This window comes from Larus michahellis, chromosome 3 (genome assembly GCF_964199755.1).
Source record: "Larus michahellis chromosome 3, bLarMic1.1, whole genome shotgun sequence".
Taxonomy (NCBI): domain Eukaryota; kingdom Metazoa; phylum Chordata; class Aves; order Charadriiformes; family Laridae; genus Larus; species Larus michahellis.
In genome coordinates this window covers 67,363,082-67,382,163 of record NC_133898.1, presented here as the reverse complement: position 1 = coordinate 67,382,163, position 19,082 = coordinate 67,363,082, and the positions used below count along the sequence as shown (strand labels likewise).

At 44.0% G+C, this 19,082-nt stretch overlaps 1 protein-coding gene across 11 annotated transcripts in view; it reads right to left on the bottom strand.

Annotated features, from left to right (window-relative positions):
* Positions 1–19,082, bottom strand: part of NHSL1 (NHS like 1) — a 182,200-nt gene that overhangs the window by 69,366 nt on the left and 93,752 nt on the right. The window contains exon 1 of one of the 11 annotated variants that reach the window (XM_074580605.1): positions 18,386–18,658. The exons of 8 other annotated variants lie outside the window; for them this stretch is intronic. In XM_074580605.1, coding sequence (XP_074436706.1) covers positions 18,386–18,401 — 16 coding nt within the window. In that variant the 5' untranslated portion in view covers positions 18,402–18,658. Of the gene's footprint in view, positions 1–912; positions 1,014–12,634; positions 13,042–18,385; positions 18,659–19,082 lie in introns of those variants that run through there. 2 more of the 11 variants (XM_074580600.1, XM_074580601.1) reach the window with 2 other exon arrangements.

Here is a 19,082-nt window from a genome sequence, read left to right as displayed (position 1 = left end):
TGTCAGATGATCCGTGTGAGAATAACGAGGAAAAGAAAAATCAATACAGTTGCAAATATATTCGTGTACTTTTTTTTTTTTTTTAAAGGCCTGGTGCAAGATAGCCAGCCAGCTGGCTTTTGCAGGAAAAGCTTTCTTTGTCTTGTGAAATTTCTCCCCCATCACCCTTAAATACACTTCTCTGAGCAACCATTCCACAAACAGCTGGGTGCCTTTGCTTAGGTGGTCAGAAAAAAAAGGGAAGGCAAGCAATAAGGCTAAAAACAAAACAGCTGAACATTACCATTGTCTGTCCTATTCTCTCCCTATTTCCCATCTGTACTTGCCAGTGAAACTTGAAACTATTCGGATTGAAAAAGGAGAGTCATCACAATTCAGGAATTCTTTCTTTTCACGTTCAGAGGGAAAATATCCTTAGACCTGATGTTATACAAAAGCAGGGTTTTTCTTAAAATAAGTACTCATCAACTGCATTAAGCATCTTTGAGTCTGTTACACCTTTTTCTTATTTTTCCTGGCCTTTTCATCCACTGATTGTTTCTATGGCTTTCAATCAAGAGTGCCACGTCAACAGCTCCACTCCTCTAAAACAATCATTTTGCTGAAAAGCAGCATTATTGAACTGAAAGCGAGTGCTCAAGACCTCTCAAACACAGACATATCACATGCACAAAGACAGTGACATCCCGTATCAACTTATCGGTCCCACCAGTTACAATATTTACGTTTGCTCTCCTGAAGTGGAAATACATTCTTTTCATAAGAAAATCGTTCCCAATGCCTTCATCCTCCAAAAGACTTAGAGTATTTGCCTTGGTTCTAAGTCTGGTTTGCTTATTTATTTCCTCAATAATGACAACACAATGCTAAATGACCAAAACAACTTAACGAAAAGGAACTGATCTTTCTTACTTGGCCAGAAGGCGTTGTCATCTTTGCTCAGTAACTTTTTCTTGAGGCGCCCCGGCAGCTTGGTGTGAGTGTTTCCCATTTTGCTGGAATACAGCGGGATAAGTTCCTCCTCCTCCTCATCGTTGCAGCTGGGCTGCCACTTGCTCCTGCCGAGGCACCCGACCATGGGGTCGGCGGGCAGGCAGTGCACATAGGCGATCATTGTGAGATGCTGCTCTCAAGGATGTCCCTGCTGTCCCCAATGGCTAGTGTGGAGCAGAAGGGAGTGGCCTGCTCATAACCCTTGAGCGCACGGCATTCGAAAGGCTGCGAAGGAAAAGCTTTTCTCCTCCTCTGCACCTAAGGCAAGCTAAGCTGTTCGGTTAATGCTGGGAACGGTTTCAAACAGGATTCTACCACCCCTTAAAAAAAGAAGGAAAATTTAAAAAAATCAACCACTTGGTTAAGCAGCTCAGTCCAGCTGCTGGGTTGCCCTGCCCCTGCCCTACCACCAGCCCCCGGCTCCCAGCCACAAGCAGCAAAATACAGGCTGCAGGGAGCTGGGAAACCCAGTCACCTGCCACGGATCTTCTCCCTTCCTGCCTCCCCTCCAGTCTGCTGCTTCTCTTAAGCCTTATCCCTGATTACTCACCGCCCTCCGAACAACAGGTACTATGGCCGTATGCAGATGGCTGTATCCGAGAAGCTTATTTAAAACTAACTTACGGTAATCGCTGTGACACTGATGGCTAGGGAACCATAACTTAGCAGGAATCTGCTAAGAACGCTTACCTTCTTCTAGAATGCAAAATCAGGAAAAATATACAGTCCAAAGAAGAAAGAGCAAAGTGTCATGGATTTCAGTACTTGGATTTTAGTAAGGAAACTACCTTTCAAACTCAGAATCATAATGATTGTCACCAAAAGAAGGTGGTATCTTCCAGGTTAGACTACAACTGGATTGATGCTGAATACAAAGCACAAGCAGTTTTCAGTTTGTACTCAGTTATTACTTGCATAAATACCTAAATCCTGACAACACCTCTAGAGGGTAGGCATTATTACTATTTAAAGATGAAGACACAGTCTTGAAGGGATTTAGTAACCTGCCTACAGAGTGGAAAAGCCAGGATTAGAGTTGAGGTATTCTGAGTTCTTCAGCCTCGTCTGCAAGCCATTAGTCCCATGGCACCTCTCCTAAATACCGCACTACTAAGGAAGTTTCCATGCTGGTAACCGCGTCAACCTTAATCTTGCATCCCCTATACTGTTTTTTTCTGGGATCCAGGAAATGTGCCCTTCCTGGGCTTTTGAATTGGCTGCAACAGCACAGGCAGATCGGGACAGCAAGGAAAACAGCACAGAAAGAGACATGCACCCTCCATAAACTGCTGTCTTCAGCAACTTTTTAAAGTTTGCATTTTCTTTTGTATTGTTCAAAAGGTTACATATTTGGTTTTTAAAATGGGAAGATATCAAAACCCTAAGCAAAGTACAACAGAGACCAATTCTCAGCATGCTCCCTTAAATCTTCTTTACAAACACTTTGGTCGCCACCTGTACCACTCACGGAAGTGGCTGCTCCATATATAGGGGCACAAGAGAGTCAGGTAAGTCATTTTAGAAAAGACTTTACCTGCTGTTTGGTTGATATCTACACAAAAACTTTTGGACAGAAGAAAAAAAATCCTTGTTTAACAAACAAACAAACAAAAAAACCCACAAAACCCAAATCAGATGCACATCTCCTCTTTCCCCCTGACCCATAGAAGCAACTCCTGCTGCCTTGGTGCTGCTCCTGCAGCTCTGGCAGCTGCAGCCCAGGAGCAGGGTGTAGACACCAGCTGCCCGCAGGCACGGCACCAGTGGGGCACCAGCATTCAAACATGCAAAACCCAAAGCACCACCCAACATAAACTGTCTGCAACGCTGACTCAACAGTGCTGGCAAAGTGTAAAAAGTCAGCAAGAAACTGGCTTGTTTGGTATTTGGGGTTTTTTTTTGTGTAACATCCTGTTACTTTGCACAGCAACCTGAGCAAATGATTTCCGCTGTACAATGTTTTATACACACCTCGCGTGGTCGCATCTCAGCAAACTTGCAAATAGATGAAAAGAGGTCTTAGAATGAAAAGCGACACGTAACTTTAATAAACAGGGATGAAACGAGCCCTGCCCGCAACTTTACATTTTTTGACAGCAATTTCAAGCATCTGCAAAAATATGGATGGAATTGGGAACATGTGCCAACAGCACGGGCAATAGCTGTCAGCACTGCTGGCTCATCTGTACATACAGCAGAAACACCGGCATAAACTGAACGCTGGCAACCAGGCATTTGAGGCAAATACAAATTTACAAAGCTAAGTGCATTTACTCAGCAGACTATGAGAAAGACAAACCGTGATTAACACTAGCCGAGTTCAACTCACTCATCAACCACGTTGATATTCTTGCCTCCGCCAGAATAAATGAGTGTCTAGACAGCCCTCCTGGGTGGGATGAAGCTCTGACAGCACTGTTAGTGAACCAGTTCATAAGGAGGCCCTGTTACCGCCTCCCACAGGGGACCGTATCTCTGTAACCCACTTGTCTAGCCACTGTGCCTGCTGTCTCACCCTTTCAGCTCCCGGCAATTATCAGGGTCTCGGGAAGAGTCACTCTCATAGACGCGATGCACAAAACTTCTGAGCATCGACAGGCTATGGATAAAAGAGTGCATTGGGGCTTGTATTTATTCCTCCTGCAGACAGGAACAGTATCCTTTATTAGAAAGAATACAATTGGATTTATGTTATGCTTTTTATTTTAACGACTCAAAATCATGTTATCAAATTATATTTCAAAAGGATACCGGCTGAGGTTTGCATGCAGTCTTTGCATCTCTAGGCAATCGTGTTACTTGACATAACAAGTTAAGTGTAGATCTAGACATCAATCCAGTATTATTAGGTAACGTGCTAGGGAGCAAGAAGACAGGGGACACAGATAAAATTCCGTGTTCAGCAGACTCGAATGTTCCCAAACACTTAACAAGATGACACAGGATAACATACTGGCTTGGGATCCCCATGACAGTCCCCATGCACTTCTCTAGACTACAGACACATACTCAATTAGCCATGTTTCCAATGCGTGCTCACGAAGTAAGGGCTGATGCACAATAATGGGATCACGCCTGAAATCCAGTTTAACAAGTGTATTTACCATATGGTAGGCATGAATGTCCCCACAGATTTTTTACCTGAAGAATAAATCTGTTCTTCCCTGAAGCCTGGAAGACCTTGGTAACATGTATGATAAGGGACTTGATGACGGTTACGATCTCAGCTATTAGCAAAGGAAAAACCATAAAGAGTTAGGAAGAGGCTGTACCATCTCATGAGGGAAAGACGTGTACATTGTCTCTTTCTCTTCCGGCCTCCCCTAAAAAATCCTATAAAAAGCCACAGTTCTTTTATACTGTGTCTATATGGAACAATACTCTCTCTTAAGTTTGACAAGATCAAAATTTCATCCCAAATTTTACCACAAAACTTCTGATTAAACGTCACTTACTCTACTGCAGCTATAGCGCTGCTTTATTTTTTTAAATACACAAATGCGAGGCTGTTCATTTTTCTCAGCCTTGGGCTATCATCTATATAAAGATTTCCCCAAAATAAAATGTTATTTCCTTTATTATTCTTTTTCATGCCTTTTAAAAATTGAACTATTAGTAATGCAATTATGAATGTCCTGAGCAGCCTGTTAAATATGCATATTCATCTTTATCAGCATATTTCATTTTTGCTAAACCACCTCTTTACTGTCAGGCTCTATTAGGGAGAGCTTGAATAATTAGGGAGAAAATTGATTACATTATACTGGAAACAACATTTGGTCTAAAGAAAAAAAGATCGTTAAGAGTTTGACAGACTCCCAAAACTGTGACTAACTCTGGGATTACAAGAAACAGAATTAAAACAAAAACAACCAAAGAAAACATTAGCCGTTTTATTAGACAAGCATACATGCTCCTGAGCTCTGAGAACAGCGATGATACTGATGACTTATCACACGTAGGAGTTTAAAAAAGCATATAGGATATACCTAATGGGAACTCAGGGGATTTGGAATCACAAAGCATGGTCATGTCAGTCCTATTCTGGTATTAACATAATCTTTATAAATATGGTACATAAGAAATCGTATCATCAGTCTTTATGCACAATTTGTAGATCCTCTGGATAGAAGGAAAACGGTAATACACACAGTGTAGTGAAATAACGGCACTTTTATGAACACCATGCACAACAAAACGATCAAATGAAGTAATTTCTCATGCAAGCCCAACAGCCACACTGGAAATTGAAGAGAGCTTGTAGAAATCCACTGGGATCAACTTTGCCCTAATTAGACAGCGATTCTATTTTTAGCAGTTGTTGGGTTGATGTATTCTGGGCTTTGTATTTGTATTTTTGGCTGAGCAGCTGGAGGTTTTAAATTGTACTTAAACAGTTATTTTTAAAACTAACAATAAAAAAAATTATTTATATATTAAAGGTATTTCATCGGAGCCATATAGCATTAACTAAGCCTTAAAATAATACTCTCAGAGAGAAAGTGTCCTCCCTTTACAGATGGCAACTCGCGACAGAGCAGGAACAAGGACATGCCCGTCGCGGTGGAGCACCCCAGCAACCTCGGGGCTGGCAACAGCCAGATCGGACACGGGATGTCCTGCTCTCCCGGCCCGTGCATGCACCTTCCTTCTTTCCTGGGCATTAATTTAGTGTGTCTGAAGCCTTATCTTGCGTTCCTTAAACACATACAGCAGACAAAAGCTAAAGAATTTCAAAATGAAGGGGAAAAAACCCACACTTTTGAGGTATTATAATTGGCTTTTTAACTGAATATGAATCTCTCAAACAGGAAGCGAGCAGGAGGTATCAGCTTTACCATGTTTAAAGAAAGCCCAACATCTGACGAGCTCATACAATACCGGCAGACATCAGGGCGCAGGGGAGATGAAAGGGACCCAGGCAGGATGGCAGGCACCGCTGCCAGGATGCGCACAGAGCTGCACGATGCTCCAAAAAGCTCTCTCCACATGGCCATCTTCACATTCTCCAGCATTAGCTCGATCCCCTACTACTTTCATGGATGTATTTTTATCATATGCTTGCGATCACATAGCATCTATCAGGCTTCTAATGTTTGGTTTTGTTTTTTTTTAAAGGACTTAAGTAATAAAGCATGTGTGGCTTAAAGAGCTCAACTGGCATGACAGCTAAAAGCAGTCCTAGCAATCAAATATGCTTTGTAAAAAGCTACAGCAAGTGTTGCTGGCAATTGTGTGCTTAAACTGGATGCAAACCCCTGAATGCTGGGGCATTTGGCTAATTTAATTCCTGGTACCCGAATAGCTAGTCCTAGATTCAAAGCATCACCTTTAGGCAAACCTCAGCCCTCTGCAGGGACACTGAATCTTGAAACCATTCGATATGGCAGGCACCCATAAAGCACCACAGAAAACAACAACAACAAAAAACCAAACATAAAGACAAAGTAAAAGGATTGTGAGGAATCAACGCCTTGGTGGAAGTCAATAAAATCTTTACAAACCCTCCTGACATAAGTTTCTTGCTTTCTGGCACTTTCCAGCAACTATAGCCCTACCAGCAAAACAGCTCCTCTGGTTTCATATTCACTGTAGGCTCAGAATTAACACCCTTCCCATTAAAACCACGCAGAGATTGCTGCACAGACTTTCGGTATCTTTGTTTCCATCAGCAGCCTTTTTCTGTCTCTTCACATACAAATCTCTCACACCGACAGTGGGGGAAAGTCTTTTCTTACTATCTGGAACAGCCTCCCCATATCTCCCCGCCACATCAACTATGAACATACCCATTACCCTCTCTTTTATATCTTAATTTAATTTTGCCTTTGCTGTTATGTAATAGCCCTCTGTAATTATTTTTAATCCAGTAAGTAGTTTGCTATACAGCACATATGTAAGATACTAGAGGAGAAAAGCACACTTTGGATTACTGGCAGTCCCTGGGTACTTAAAAATACACTTCTGCGTTCTAATTATTCATCTTTATTTTCAATTAGGAAGCCTTCTGAGGAGCAACAAGCAATGTCATATGTTTGATATTAACTCTTGATCACTGCTTTGCAATATTTAAACGAGAGAGCAAATAAAGCAGCCAGCTGTATAAGCAGCAGGTAACTCAGAAAAGCCTTTCTGGTTTAGCTCTGTTGCCATACAAAAAGAAAGACAAAGTATTTTGGTTGGTGCATTCCGTGACCCAGACCACCTTCAGGAAGGGGGTGACACATATTTGGGACAGAAGACTGAGCCGTTAGCGAGACAGAAGCAGTTAGGTATTACTGTTGGTAGTTGAACAGAAGCTATTCTTGCTGCCTTACTCCAGGGGCTGGGTCCCACGCATCTGCTGATCCTTCTGAAAACACGGAGTGAAAGATGATGCTGCCAAAAGCCGGGGGAGAAGGAGTCTTCCTGTCTGGAGCCACAATGGGTGGCAGCGCCGGTATCACTGGTACACCCACGCACTCCGCGAGCAACGGAGTCACATCTCCACCAGCTTCTTTTACAACTCACATTAAATGGCAGTTCAGAGAGAGCTGGGTAGGATTACTCGTTTCAGGTCTGCTCAATTAAACTCATTACCATGGTAACAGGAAGAGAATGTAGTAGTCTCCCCGCTCCTATTTTCTCTCACAATTCCGTTAATGGATTTAAAAGCCTGGAAAGGGAAGCACCTTTCCGACACAGAGCAGCAGCAACCTCCCTGCCACCCAAGCGGCTCACTGGAAGAGTCCACACGCGGTGGGATTTTCAAAACAAAACCCAAAGCAACTTACACTACTCTTGACAAAAGCCAGCGTCAAAAAGCAGCCTTCAGTCAGCAGGTTACAGCATCCCAGCCCTCCACCTCCTGAAGGAGATGTTCTGCTGAGGCTGCCTGCTCTTCACCTACGCCATCACCGCTGTTAAAAACGCAGTGCCACCTCCTGGACACGCACGTTCCCGGGAAGGCCTGCTTCGAACAGGGGTGTAATGGAGAGCCAGGAGGACTTTCAAGATTAAAACATCAAAAACAATAAAAAGAATTCATATCCGTATTGAGAGAGTTCATGATTTTTAGTGGGTACTTCTAAAAACGTTTTGTTTTTACATGGGCAGAGTGCTTCGATGAGTGCCCTATGAAGAACTGCTTCTGAGCTGCACATAGGAAAGAAGAAAAGTGAAACTCAGTTTTACTAACAGAGCGCTGCTTCAGTGTATAGTAAAAAATCATCTTGTGATGTCAAAAGATGAGCTGATCTGTCGCTCACCCATTTTAAAAAGAAACCGCTAGGAAATACCCAATCCCTCAAGGTCAAGACTTTCCACTTTGAAGGGCACAACGAAGAGCATCAGTCAGCTGCTGCCAGGCAGAGGCATTCGTTCACTCTTTTTCAGACCACAGAGCAGCAGCTAATACACTAGATACAAACACATTACAGTATTAAAACACCGGTGAAGGAGAATGGCAAACCTAATTGTCGTAAAGCTAAGAAATTCAACGGTCGTGTTTTTCACTTTGCAGCCTGCTTATCGGCACACATTTGAGCCACGCGTTAGTTGAACTCAAGGATGCTCCTTTTGGCATGGCCCTGGCCACCACCACATCCCGTGCCGCTGGCTGGCATCACAGGCGCTAAGGACCTCACAACTACTCCGTGCTACAGATCCCTCTCTCTTCTATCATGGTCCTTGCCAGTGTAGACATAGCTTCTCGTAATCACTGCTGCGTGCTTAAGATAAGGTAGTTCTTCTATTTTTAAATGCATAACCAATGAAAAAAGTAAGCTTGTCACACACTTTTGTCAGCGGCCCAAGGAAAGGTTATAACTCAGCAAAGAGAAGTACATGAAAAGAACTAAAACAATACTTTATATCAAATATCATCACATTAATCTGGAATGGTTCAGTACAATTTTTTTAATCTGAAGTGCTGCAATTACTTGAAAATCATATTTATGCAAGATAAGCCAGTTAACACTAGCTTCTTAGGAATTACGGCTAAACACAGCCCACCTACTTTCCAACAGGTCACACTAAGACTTTTTAAAAAGAGTAAGTAAACTCTTGGATTTACAGATCACGGCAGAGGAATGCATCAAATTCCATTAGAAAGAGTAATGACGAAAACATGCCCTCATTACCATGGAAAAGATTAAGCTAATGAGGAGCAGTACAAAGTAGTATTTCAACCCAAAATAAAGTCACAGCCTAGAAGAATGTACTTCTTGAGATCAATAATATAATCTGTATGATGCATAAAGTTTTTAATGTCAATTACCTAGACTTGATTTTTACAGAAAATTCATATTGACTTGTCACTTTTCTACCTCTAACGAACTTTTTGAACTGCTTTTTCATGCACAATATGCAGTTATTGAAGTCAACTGTTCTTACCATATCTGATTTTCCAACAAAATGATTAAATGCAGGTGCTATAGCTGCTATGCAGCCTGCCAGTGCCCTTCTTTTTTGGTATGTGGAGTTACTGCTCTGTAAAAAATACAAGTCAAAAGGGCGAGCATCACAAAATCAACTGGAAAGAGCAGCCATCTGTACAGGTGCCACTTGCTAGCACGTAAATTAATAGGTCCAGTTGTCCATGGGTTTCATTTTCAGTCTGTTCACTAGCAAAAAAATAAGTTAAATTAATCCTGAATTTCCAAGCAATATTCTTGAAAGTAAGCCTCCTTTCTGCATGCCCTCCCTACATGCCAACATTGTCAGGGCAGGATCTCCTCTGCAACAACCCTAACTGAGCAATGCAAAATGCCTTGGTTATGACAAGGCCCATATCAAAAACATAAACGAGAACACGGAAAATTTATATAAGTCTTAAAATCTTTGCTTCTGTTAATTTCAGAATGACATATTCTGAAATTCCATATTTTGACAGAATACATCCTCCTCAGGCTACTGGATCAAGGCAAATTTGAAGATGAACAGATCATAATTGTTTTCGTTTTGAAAAGAGTGACTCAGCCTTTACACGTATTTTGCACTACACTTTTTTTAGAAAGAAAAATGTCAGTAAAGCCACACAAATTAGGATGATAATTCAAGAACAGGTTTCAAAATTTTAGGAGAAAAGTAAAATTATTTTAAACTGATTTGAAAACAACCCTTTAAAAAGAGAAGCAATAAGCAATCAGAGCAACCTCTGCACAGGAGAACAAAGTGAGAAACCCTTAAAGATCTTCAGGGTGGAGGAGAAGCTGTTTGACCCAACAGGGTGGGACATCTCTCACCGCAGCAATCCCCTGGCACTGCCCTCACCAGCCACACTGCTCCAGGGCATGCACTGACTCACAATGGACACACTGAAGATCAAGCAAAATAAGGCTTTGAGAAGAAGCAAAAACTGCCGTCCAAATAGCCATTAGGCAGGAAAAATAGCTTTTCATCTTTTCTATTCTTGAATATACTCTTGGTTTCAATCCTGCCAAGAAGTGCTGTTGCCATCTCAAGCCTCGCCACAGATGAAGGGGGGAAGACAGACAAATACAGCATAACTCCATGTCACGGGAAAGTGTTCTTCTGAAACCTTCAGAAGGTAACAAAAAAAAACCAAAACAAACCAGAGACAACTTGAGAGCTTTCATTTGCCTTTTTTAATTCACTTTTCCGAAAAAGAACGGTGAACCAAAGTGACCTTGCTCCTCGCAAATTTCTCAAAACACGGCTGTATAACAGGCAGGAGAAAGAATGTATTTCATTTTTTAAATGTTAATTAAGGTACTAAACACATATTCCTTCTCCTAATTCAAACAGCCACTTTTACTCCAGCACTCGGCCTGTAAGGAGAGCAGTTTAACACCAAACCTCGCACCCTTCTTCCTCGGGAAGGACTCAGTGTTCCCACTCTCTGCTGTTTTCCGACATGGTTTGCATGGGGAAGGGCACCTACCCACAGGGTGCTGCACAAATGATGGCTCCTGGTTGCCAGCAACTACAAAAACCTCATTGTGATCTTGCATTCATCTGAGGTGTGAAACTGGGACAACAAAAAGCAAACCTGACCGACTAAAGAAGAGTGCATTTGTGCATTCAGATGGTGGAAAGCTTTTCTCCTATTTAATACAAACCTCCCTGCAAATTAAGCCTCCAGGCAAGAGCATCCAACTGGTTGACCTTAATAATGAAGAGAGGAAAAACCTGGGTTTTCCTCATTACCTAAGCATCATGCTTCTTTATCCCACATAAGCATGTTAAAGATGCAGCAATTCTCTTAAGCCTAAAAGACGCACAAAATAATCCCAGACTTTGTGACTGAGGTCCAGACAGCAAGCACGTTCCCCTCCTAAAAAGCAGGATCTGCCGTTGCTGGAGATGCCTTTGCTTCAGCACGACAAGTGTTAGTCCTTGTCTTCATTACGGGATGCGGCTAAAATTCCCATTTTATCTTTCTGTTTCAGCAACTACCAACAGGTTTAAATCAAAACGGGCATAGATTAAAAATGAGGAATGGAAAGGGGCCGAGATGCTGTGCTGCAAAGAGCAGATTTCCAACAGGTCTCTAGATTAGGAGGATCTGTGGGCCAAGAGAGACCTTGTAAGAAGCAGTTATGGCAGTACCTCACTGCCTGTGTAACTACAGCGTGTCACAGAAGAACAGCAAGAGAAAACTGCAGGGTGTCAGCCAGGTCCAAAGCCCCCATGAGAGCAGGAAACCTGCAAGACAAAACTCCTAAGAAGAGAGCAGCACAGCTAAGCGCTGGAAGAGGACAGGAAAAGCCCGGCGGTCGCGACCATGGGGAGCTTGGTGGGGAGATGTCCACCCCGGCGGCATCTCCTGCGCAGCCCGACGGGAGGGATAGGGTGAGTGGGGCGCACCGGGGAGCCAGCCCGACGCCGCGAGGACCTGCGGCACACCCTGCTCCCTTGTGGCCAGCCTCCAGGGCAGCCCAACAGGATAAAAAAAACCCTCCAGAAGCCGCAATTACATATTTAATGGGGTAATTCTTCCCGGTCTTCACAGGAGGACCGACAGAAGCACTTAAACATGGGATGACGACGACATACGCACAGCACAAATGCAGTCCTGTCCCCAAGCCTCCACGTAGCCCGATGGTCCTGTCACAAACTTCCCTTACCAGCTCCAGAAATTCTGACTTCAACTCTCCCCAAACTTATCAAGAACCATCTTAAAAACACTTCTTTGTCCACATTATCCTGTTTGGAAGTCTGTTCCACAACTTCCCTCCTCAGATGGTTTTGGGACCTTTTAATGTCTGACTTCAATTAATTCAGAACACACTCACAACCATTCATCTTGTGCCAACAGTCTCCTTGGACTTCAACAGGTTTCCTCCCTCCTTGTGGTATTTACCTCCCAAGCTACCAAGCTAGACTAAATAAGCCATGCTTTTGTAATCCCTCTGCATACGAACAGCAATTAAGCTTAAAATATTTTAAAGTCTGATGGTCCAGATAAGCTACACAAGAGCTTCAAATGCCAAAAACATTTTCTGAATTTTTTTTTTAATATAGTTAGAAAAAAGCGGGATGCTCTAGAGGACTGGAAGTCAGACAACACTGGGACCATATTAAAAAAAGATGCCCGGGGTAATTATAGACTCTTTTGCCAGCCATTAACCACAGGCAAGATCACAGCTGTGACAGGACTCTGAATAAAAGAATTAATAAAATTTCCATCTCTTAATACCGGGCAATGTGCTTTCACGGGGAACGGGTCTCCCATTTGACACAGGTTTATGGCATTTCCCCAGAAGTAACAGCAGTCTTCTGCACAAATGCTGTGTGGAAAAAAAAAAAAAAAGCCAATGTAGACAAGTGACAAGCATAGAGAGTACAAATCTGGTAATGCAATACTTAAACAATGTGAAATCATTACTATGCTTAAACCACTGAAAAATGTATGAAGATATTTATAGGTTCCAAGTATGTGCATGCTGTTTCAAAGACCACTTCAACATGAAATTCTTTCAATGCTTATGAATCCAATCAGCTGTGCATGCTGCTTTTTACATCTGTTTTAGTACTCTCTAGCCTGCAAACTCCTACCATTTAAAATTAAGTGTTGGCTTCTCGCTGCAGTTTGAGAGAAATTCCCTGCCCTCTACTATCACCATCTGCATTGTACTCACAGCCCTCCAGATGATGGAGGGGGTTAATCGGTATTGTTTAAAAGCAAACATTAGCAGGTCAAGGGAAACAGATTATCTTTCTACCTGTGATTCATTGACCAACAGGCCCCCTTCAGGATTGCAGCGTTGTGTGAATTGCACAAGCGGCTCCTGTTGCAGCCTGCAGTAAAGAACGAGATGTGGAGCAGAAAGGCAGAGCGTGTGTTAAATGCCCACATGAAAGCAAAAATAGAGTTTAAGGAGAAGCTGTGCGTTAATTACACAGTTGTGACAGTAGACGAGTCAATTTTCAGAGAGTTTTAAAGACTGAACACCACCTGAGCAAACTAATGGACTACAAGCATCAAGTATTTTTGCCTGTGTGTATTTATACTGCACTGGGTTTGAAAAGCACAAGCTGAATTCAAGTACTGAAAGCTAGGCACATACAGAAGTCTGTCCTGACCTCCACATTTCCAATCATCAGCTAAAGATTTACTACTGAAGGAGAGGTTCAATACTAACTGATTTCAGAGTTGAATCTATACCACTTGCCTTGTCACCATACCACTTTAGGGCGAAAGCCCCACGTGCCCTGGGAAAGGCTGGCATACCTGCCAGTAGAGATTTTTATCTAATGGCCAATTATGTTCACCCTGCTTCACCCACTGCCATTCGCCTTCTTAAAAATTTAACGGAAAAAATAGGCGCCCACACCCTGTTCTACGACCAAAATAAAAAGCAAAGCAAAACCACAGCAAACAATAGGCATTCATTCTGCAGGTTCTGTGCCTGTGCCATTTGGTGGTCTCCTCAGGGGCGGTCACGTGAAGCAGCTCCGAGGAATGGAACAACATGCTTACACAATGTGGTGAACAAACATATTTAGGAGCAATCTCTGAATCGCAGAAACAAGAGCTGGGGTACACCACACTCTGAGGTTTCCACTTGCCCCCTCTGCTGCAAACAGAGCCAAGACACGAGCAGGGTAGCCAGTGAGGGCAAGGCCACGGCTCAGCCACCCAGGCACTCTGCTGCCTTTGGAAATTCACTTGGCTTTTACATATGCTGCCCCCTTCCAATGTATTTAGATTGTAAACTCATCCAAGCCCAGACAGTGTTTTACTTGGTGCTCAAGTCCAACATTACACACCAGGACCGTAGCCATAGGTGGAGCAGCTGAACGATGCCTAAGAGAAAAAAAGTAGAAGTACACAGGGATCTTCAGTATTTCTGAGCACCTGGCTAACTTCAGCGAGAATGTTGTTATCCAGACCTATAATCTTCCTTTCGTTATGTTCAGTTTCATTCCATACTTCCAGGCATGGTCAGAAGTGATCCCGGTTCACTGCTGCCGGACGGGGGGAGGCCGGTCCTGTGCCAGATGCTGTTGGCCATGCTTAGCCACAGACATCTCATTCCCCATCTCTGTACCTCTCCTCCTTCCTTCAGCATGAGATAATAAAGTTCAAACTTTAAGCAGCCTTAAATGCTAAAATTTCTTGAGTAATCAAGTAAAAATGGATATTTTTTTTCCATAGCATGCGAGTAGCTCGTGTTCAACAGAGCTCTCTGTGGCTCTCTTGGCATGTCAGGGATTCCCACAGGTGTAACTGAACACTTCCATTCAGCCAAGAGAGCGAGCGAGCTGCATCCGAGATGAACCAAGCAGCCACTCACTTGAGCGGGGATAGGAACATTGGTGACAAAAAAAAAAAAAAAACAAACAACAAACAAACAAACAAACAAAAAAAAGACACTGGAAAAAGCACTGAAGACAAAGTAACTCCATAAGATGCAGACGAAATAATGAAGAAAAAGAGCAGAGCTTTTCTTTCAGGGGTATATTTTTTTAACTCAGTCATATGCTTGATACTTAATTCTCATTTGTTTGTACTAATTCTGTCTTTGTTCAAACTGTTTTTATATTTTGAAGAACAGCAGATAAGGAATGTCCTCAAAGTTACTCACCCTATTAAAATAACACATATGATATAAAAAACAACTACAAAAAGAATGGATCTGACTCACGAGTCCCATTGTGATTGCACACAACTCCAAGGCAGAAATAAAAAAAATTGAAGTCAGAAGAACAAATGCTACACGATCAATCTTAGGCTTAGACTAAACTCATTAAATTCTGCCAGGAATCTGCATTTTGACAGATTCCTTCATATAGATTACTACATGTCCCCTCCCTCATTTTGGCCTGCTGTTATACACACAAGAAAGTAAAACTTTAAACAGAAAGAAAGAAAAGAAAAAAAAAAAAGAAGAAAGCAACTTGTACAAATTTTTGCTTGCCTAGTTCAACTTGGAAAATCCATTTGTTTAAAGACATCAGAGAAAATCTGTTTCTGATTTCAAACATTGGATATTTTATGAGAACATTGCCAAGAAAGGAATCCAAGGAATGTCCTTACGAGCAGAGAACTCACGAGACAACTGGTGAGCAGCCCTGTGATCTTTTGCAAAAAATAAATAAAAAAAAATCTGCACTTTAGCATGGAACCTTTCTCCAGGGAGCAAGCAGCACATGCCTGGGATTTTTCATGGATAGCTTCAATCATAACTTCTTGCTATTATTAGTATAAAAGACTTCCCTCTCAAATCCACAGCTGTAAGACAAGCAAGGATGGAAAATACTTCCCAAGCGCAGGCAAGCAGTAAGCGCACATGCTTGCTTTACAGCATTTTTTGGCACTATTCTCCTTCTACAAAAGCTATGAAGAGAAACTCCAGGCAAATATCACAGAAACATGAGCTCATTTTTCAGCACATGCCAACAAACTGGCTCATGACCCTTCTAGGAATTGATTCTTTTACAAGAAAATTTATTTAAATCTTCCATTTGTACCTCTTCGCTCCAAAAGATCAGCGTCAAGCACGCAGCATCGCCTCTACTGGAGATGCCCCATTTTGACCAAACCCGAGTTTCACACGACAGGGGTCACCCCAAGGGCCGTGCCCAAGAAGCGAGCGCTGCCTGTGGGCTGGGGTGGTGTGAGGGCCACCAGACCAGGGCCCCTGGCACTGGAGAGCTCGGGTCAGCCTGCGAGCAGGAGATGCTGGGTTGCCCACCATGCAGGGGCAGCAGCACCCAGTTCTCACCACCTCGTCTCCCCAGGCATCTTAAGGGCTGACAAGAGGCTCCGTGCTGATGGTACGGGCTATCATACAGCAAACAGAAGCAGCAACCTGAAAATAGAAAAAATTAGAGGCAGCAAGCCTCTAGAGCTCACGGAGACCAAGTTTTAGAGCAGGGATTTCATCACTGACCCAACGCACGCCCAGTGCATCCACACCCACTGAATACACCAACTCCATCCCAATGCAAACCTGGGACTAATTCATCTGATGAAGACTGCTGCCGGATCAGACGGAGAAAACACGGCAGGAGCTGGTGGCCAGGGCAGCACCTAAACAACTACATCGCTTCTTCCTGAGCCCTCAGAGCCCAAACAAACCAGCTTCTGAAAGGCAAGTTGCTATGTGGTCTCAAAGACAAAAAAATCCTCCCCCCTATACAGGCTACCATCAAGTCAGTAAAAGGACTGGTGTGTAACAGCTTCTCTCCTTCGCATGTTAACCGAAATAAATCAATGATAACGCCCCAGGTGGTCATGGTTTTCAATGCATAATAATATAATACACAATAACTGTTGCTCCTCAAGGTAGGGAGAAGTCTACTACAAACTAATAAAACGGTGCAAAGCACAGTGGCTTGGAGAAAACGGTACATAAGTGCATGCAAACAGGAAAAAAAATAAAAATATGACAATCAAAAAATATTGCTATGCAACAAATCTATCTGCTGCTTTGAAGCGTTGCCCTAATATGGGTTTTTATGTATTGTAACTAGCAACTTTTCTTATTTGGAAATAAAACCTGAAAATTTCGAACACACTTTTTTCCATACATCCAACTTGAGAGTCATTAAAAAGTAAGTTTAACTTATGCAAGACAAAAATATTTTATTTCTGTACAAACTCATTTGCTGCACATGTGACATCTCTGAAAACATTACTCCTTGCTTCATTTTCAGTCAGGTGCTCTAGACTACAGATGCCTCAGTCATCTTAGCTGCATGGCTACCCACGTCGCCTGAAAGCCTTTTACCTTTCATACTCTTTTATTTAAACAACTTCTATCCTGTATCTCTAAGTTTCATATTTTCTGAGTTCCAGCGACCTGTTGAACTGTCGTGAATTGAAAACCTCTTGTGCAGTTAAAAAATGTAAATAGTGCAGGTTTTTTGACTTTGTACACTGCAACAATTTCATTTAAGACAAATCACTACATAGCAAATTGTGTTGTGCAATTCATTAAGGTTTTCTCTAGAAACCCTGATTCACTACTCTGAATTTTGCAGGAAAGGAACTTTTTTCCTGACTTTTTAAATTTATAGTTAGCAACTGTACCAAGAGCCTTAGTAGGGACTTTGCACAACTAAAAGTCATTAGTAGAGTAAAAGCAGTCAACGTTTTGAAGCAATGTAGAGAAGAGCAAAACATTCTGAGCAGGCATTGATAAGCACTCAAGTATTTAACTTAATTGCTATTCTTTCCCAGGCAAAGCATCTTTCTTACAACTCCTAAACCCTTCTTTAGAACAGCTCTCTGATGCCAGCTTTCAACGATTGCACTTCAGTAAGAAGAGGAGCAGTAACGTGGATTTTCAATCAAAACAGAAATAGAGATGTTCAACAAAAATAATAAGCGTTTCCTAACCCTGGTTTGCAGAACCGTGCTCTTGGAAAGTCCAGTTAAAAAGATGAAATAAAAATCTCTTTGGGCACAGAAAACTCTTCCTGTCCCGAGGGCTCTGCACCATCCCTACATGAGATGGTTGTGCAGAGGGATCACCCGGCAGAGCAGCGGACTTTCCACCGAGCATCTGCGGCATCTATCGCAGCAGGACCCTGGTTCCCCCTTATCCCCCCCCCCCCGGCACATCGCCCCATTTCACCCAAGAGGGGGCAAACCCGAATGAAGCTCAGCAGACTTCTGGTAAAGCAGCACCCACCGGTAAAGATGCTGCACACAACGAGCCACCACCATGCAGAGACCCCACCTTGAGCCCCCCACCGCCTTCCCCGAGCCAGCCCGGCCTTTTGTCTGCCCAGCTGCCCGCCCCCCCCCGCCCCGCGCCGGGTTCAGCGATGCCCCGCTCGCAGCAACAAAAGGAACAACAAATTCATACGCTTCTCTCGTCAACGCACCGAATAAACTTTTTTAAATAAAAAAATAAAAAAAAACTAAAATCCCTCCCTGCACCAGACGACGCTGGAAGCCACCGCACCAGCTCTCCTCCCAGCGCGGCACCCTCACCTTTCAGGCAGAACATCCTGCAGCCGGCCTCGGGCAGCGGCGAGGCGGGGACGTGCCTCCCCCCGGCACGGCGGTACCCCCTCACTGCCCGGCCCCGCAGCGGCCCGGCCAAGCCCGGCCCGGCACATCCCGCGGCGCGGCGGGCGCGGCCGGCGGAGCGGGGCCCCGGGCAGCGCTCACGGCCCCGGGGCGCGGCCGCCCAATCCGCGGGGCTCGGCTCCCCCCACCGCCCACACCCCGCACCTCCCACACCCCCCCCATCGCTGACACCCCCACCCCCCACCTCCCCATCGCCCACACCCCCATCGGTGACACCCCCACCCCTCACCTCCCCATTCCTCACCTCCCCATCACTGACACCCCCACCCCTCACCCGCCCATCGCCCCCACCCCCATCGCTGACACCCCCACCCCTCACCTCCCATCACTCACCCCCCACCCCTCACCTCCCATCCCTCCCACCGCCCCATTGCTCATACCCCACATCTCACGCACCCCCAATCCCTCCCACCTTCCCATCGCCCACATCTCCATTCCTCTCCTCTCCATCCCTCCCACCTTCCCTCGCTCATACCCCCCCATCCCTCACCTCCCCATCACTCGCACCCCCGTCACTGACACCCCCATCCTTCACCCTGCCTCCCATCTCCCCATCGCCCATACCTCCACCCCTCACCTCCACATCCCTCACCCCCAT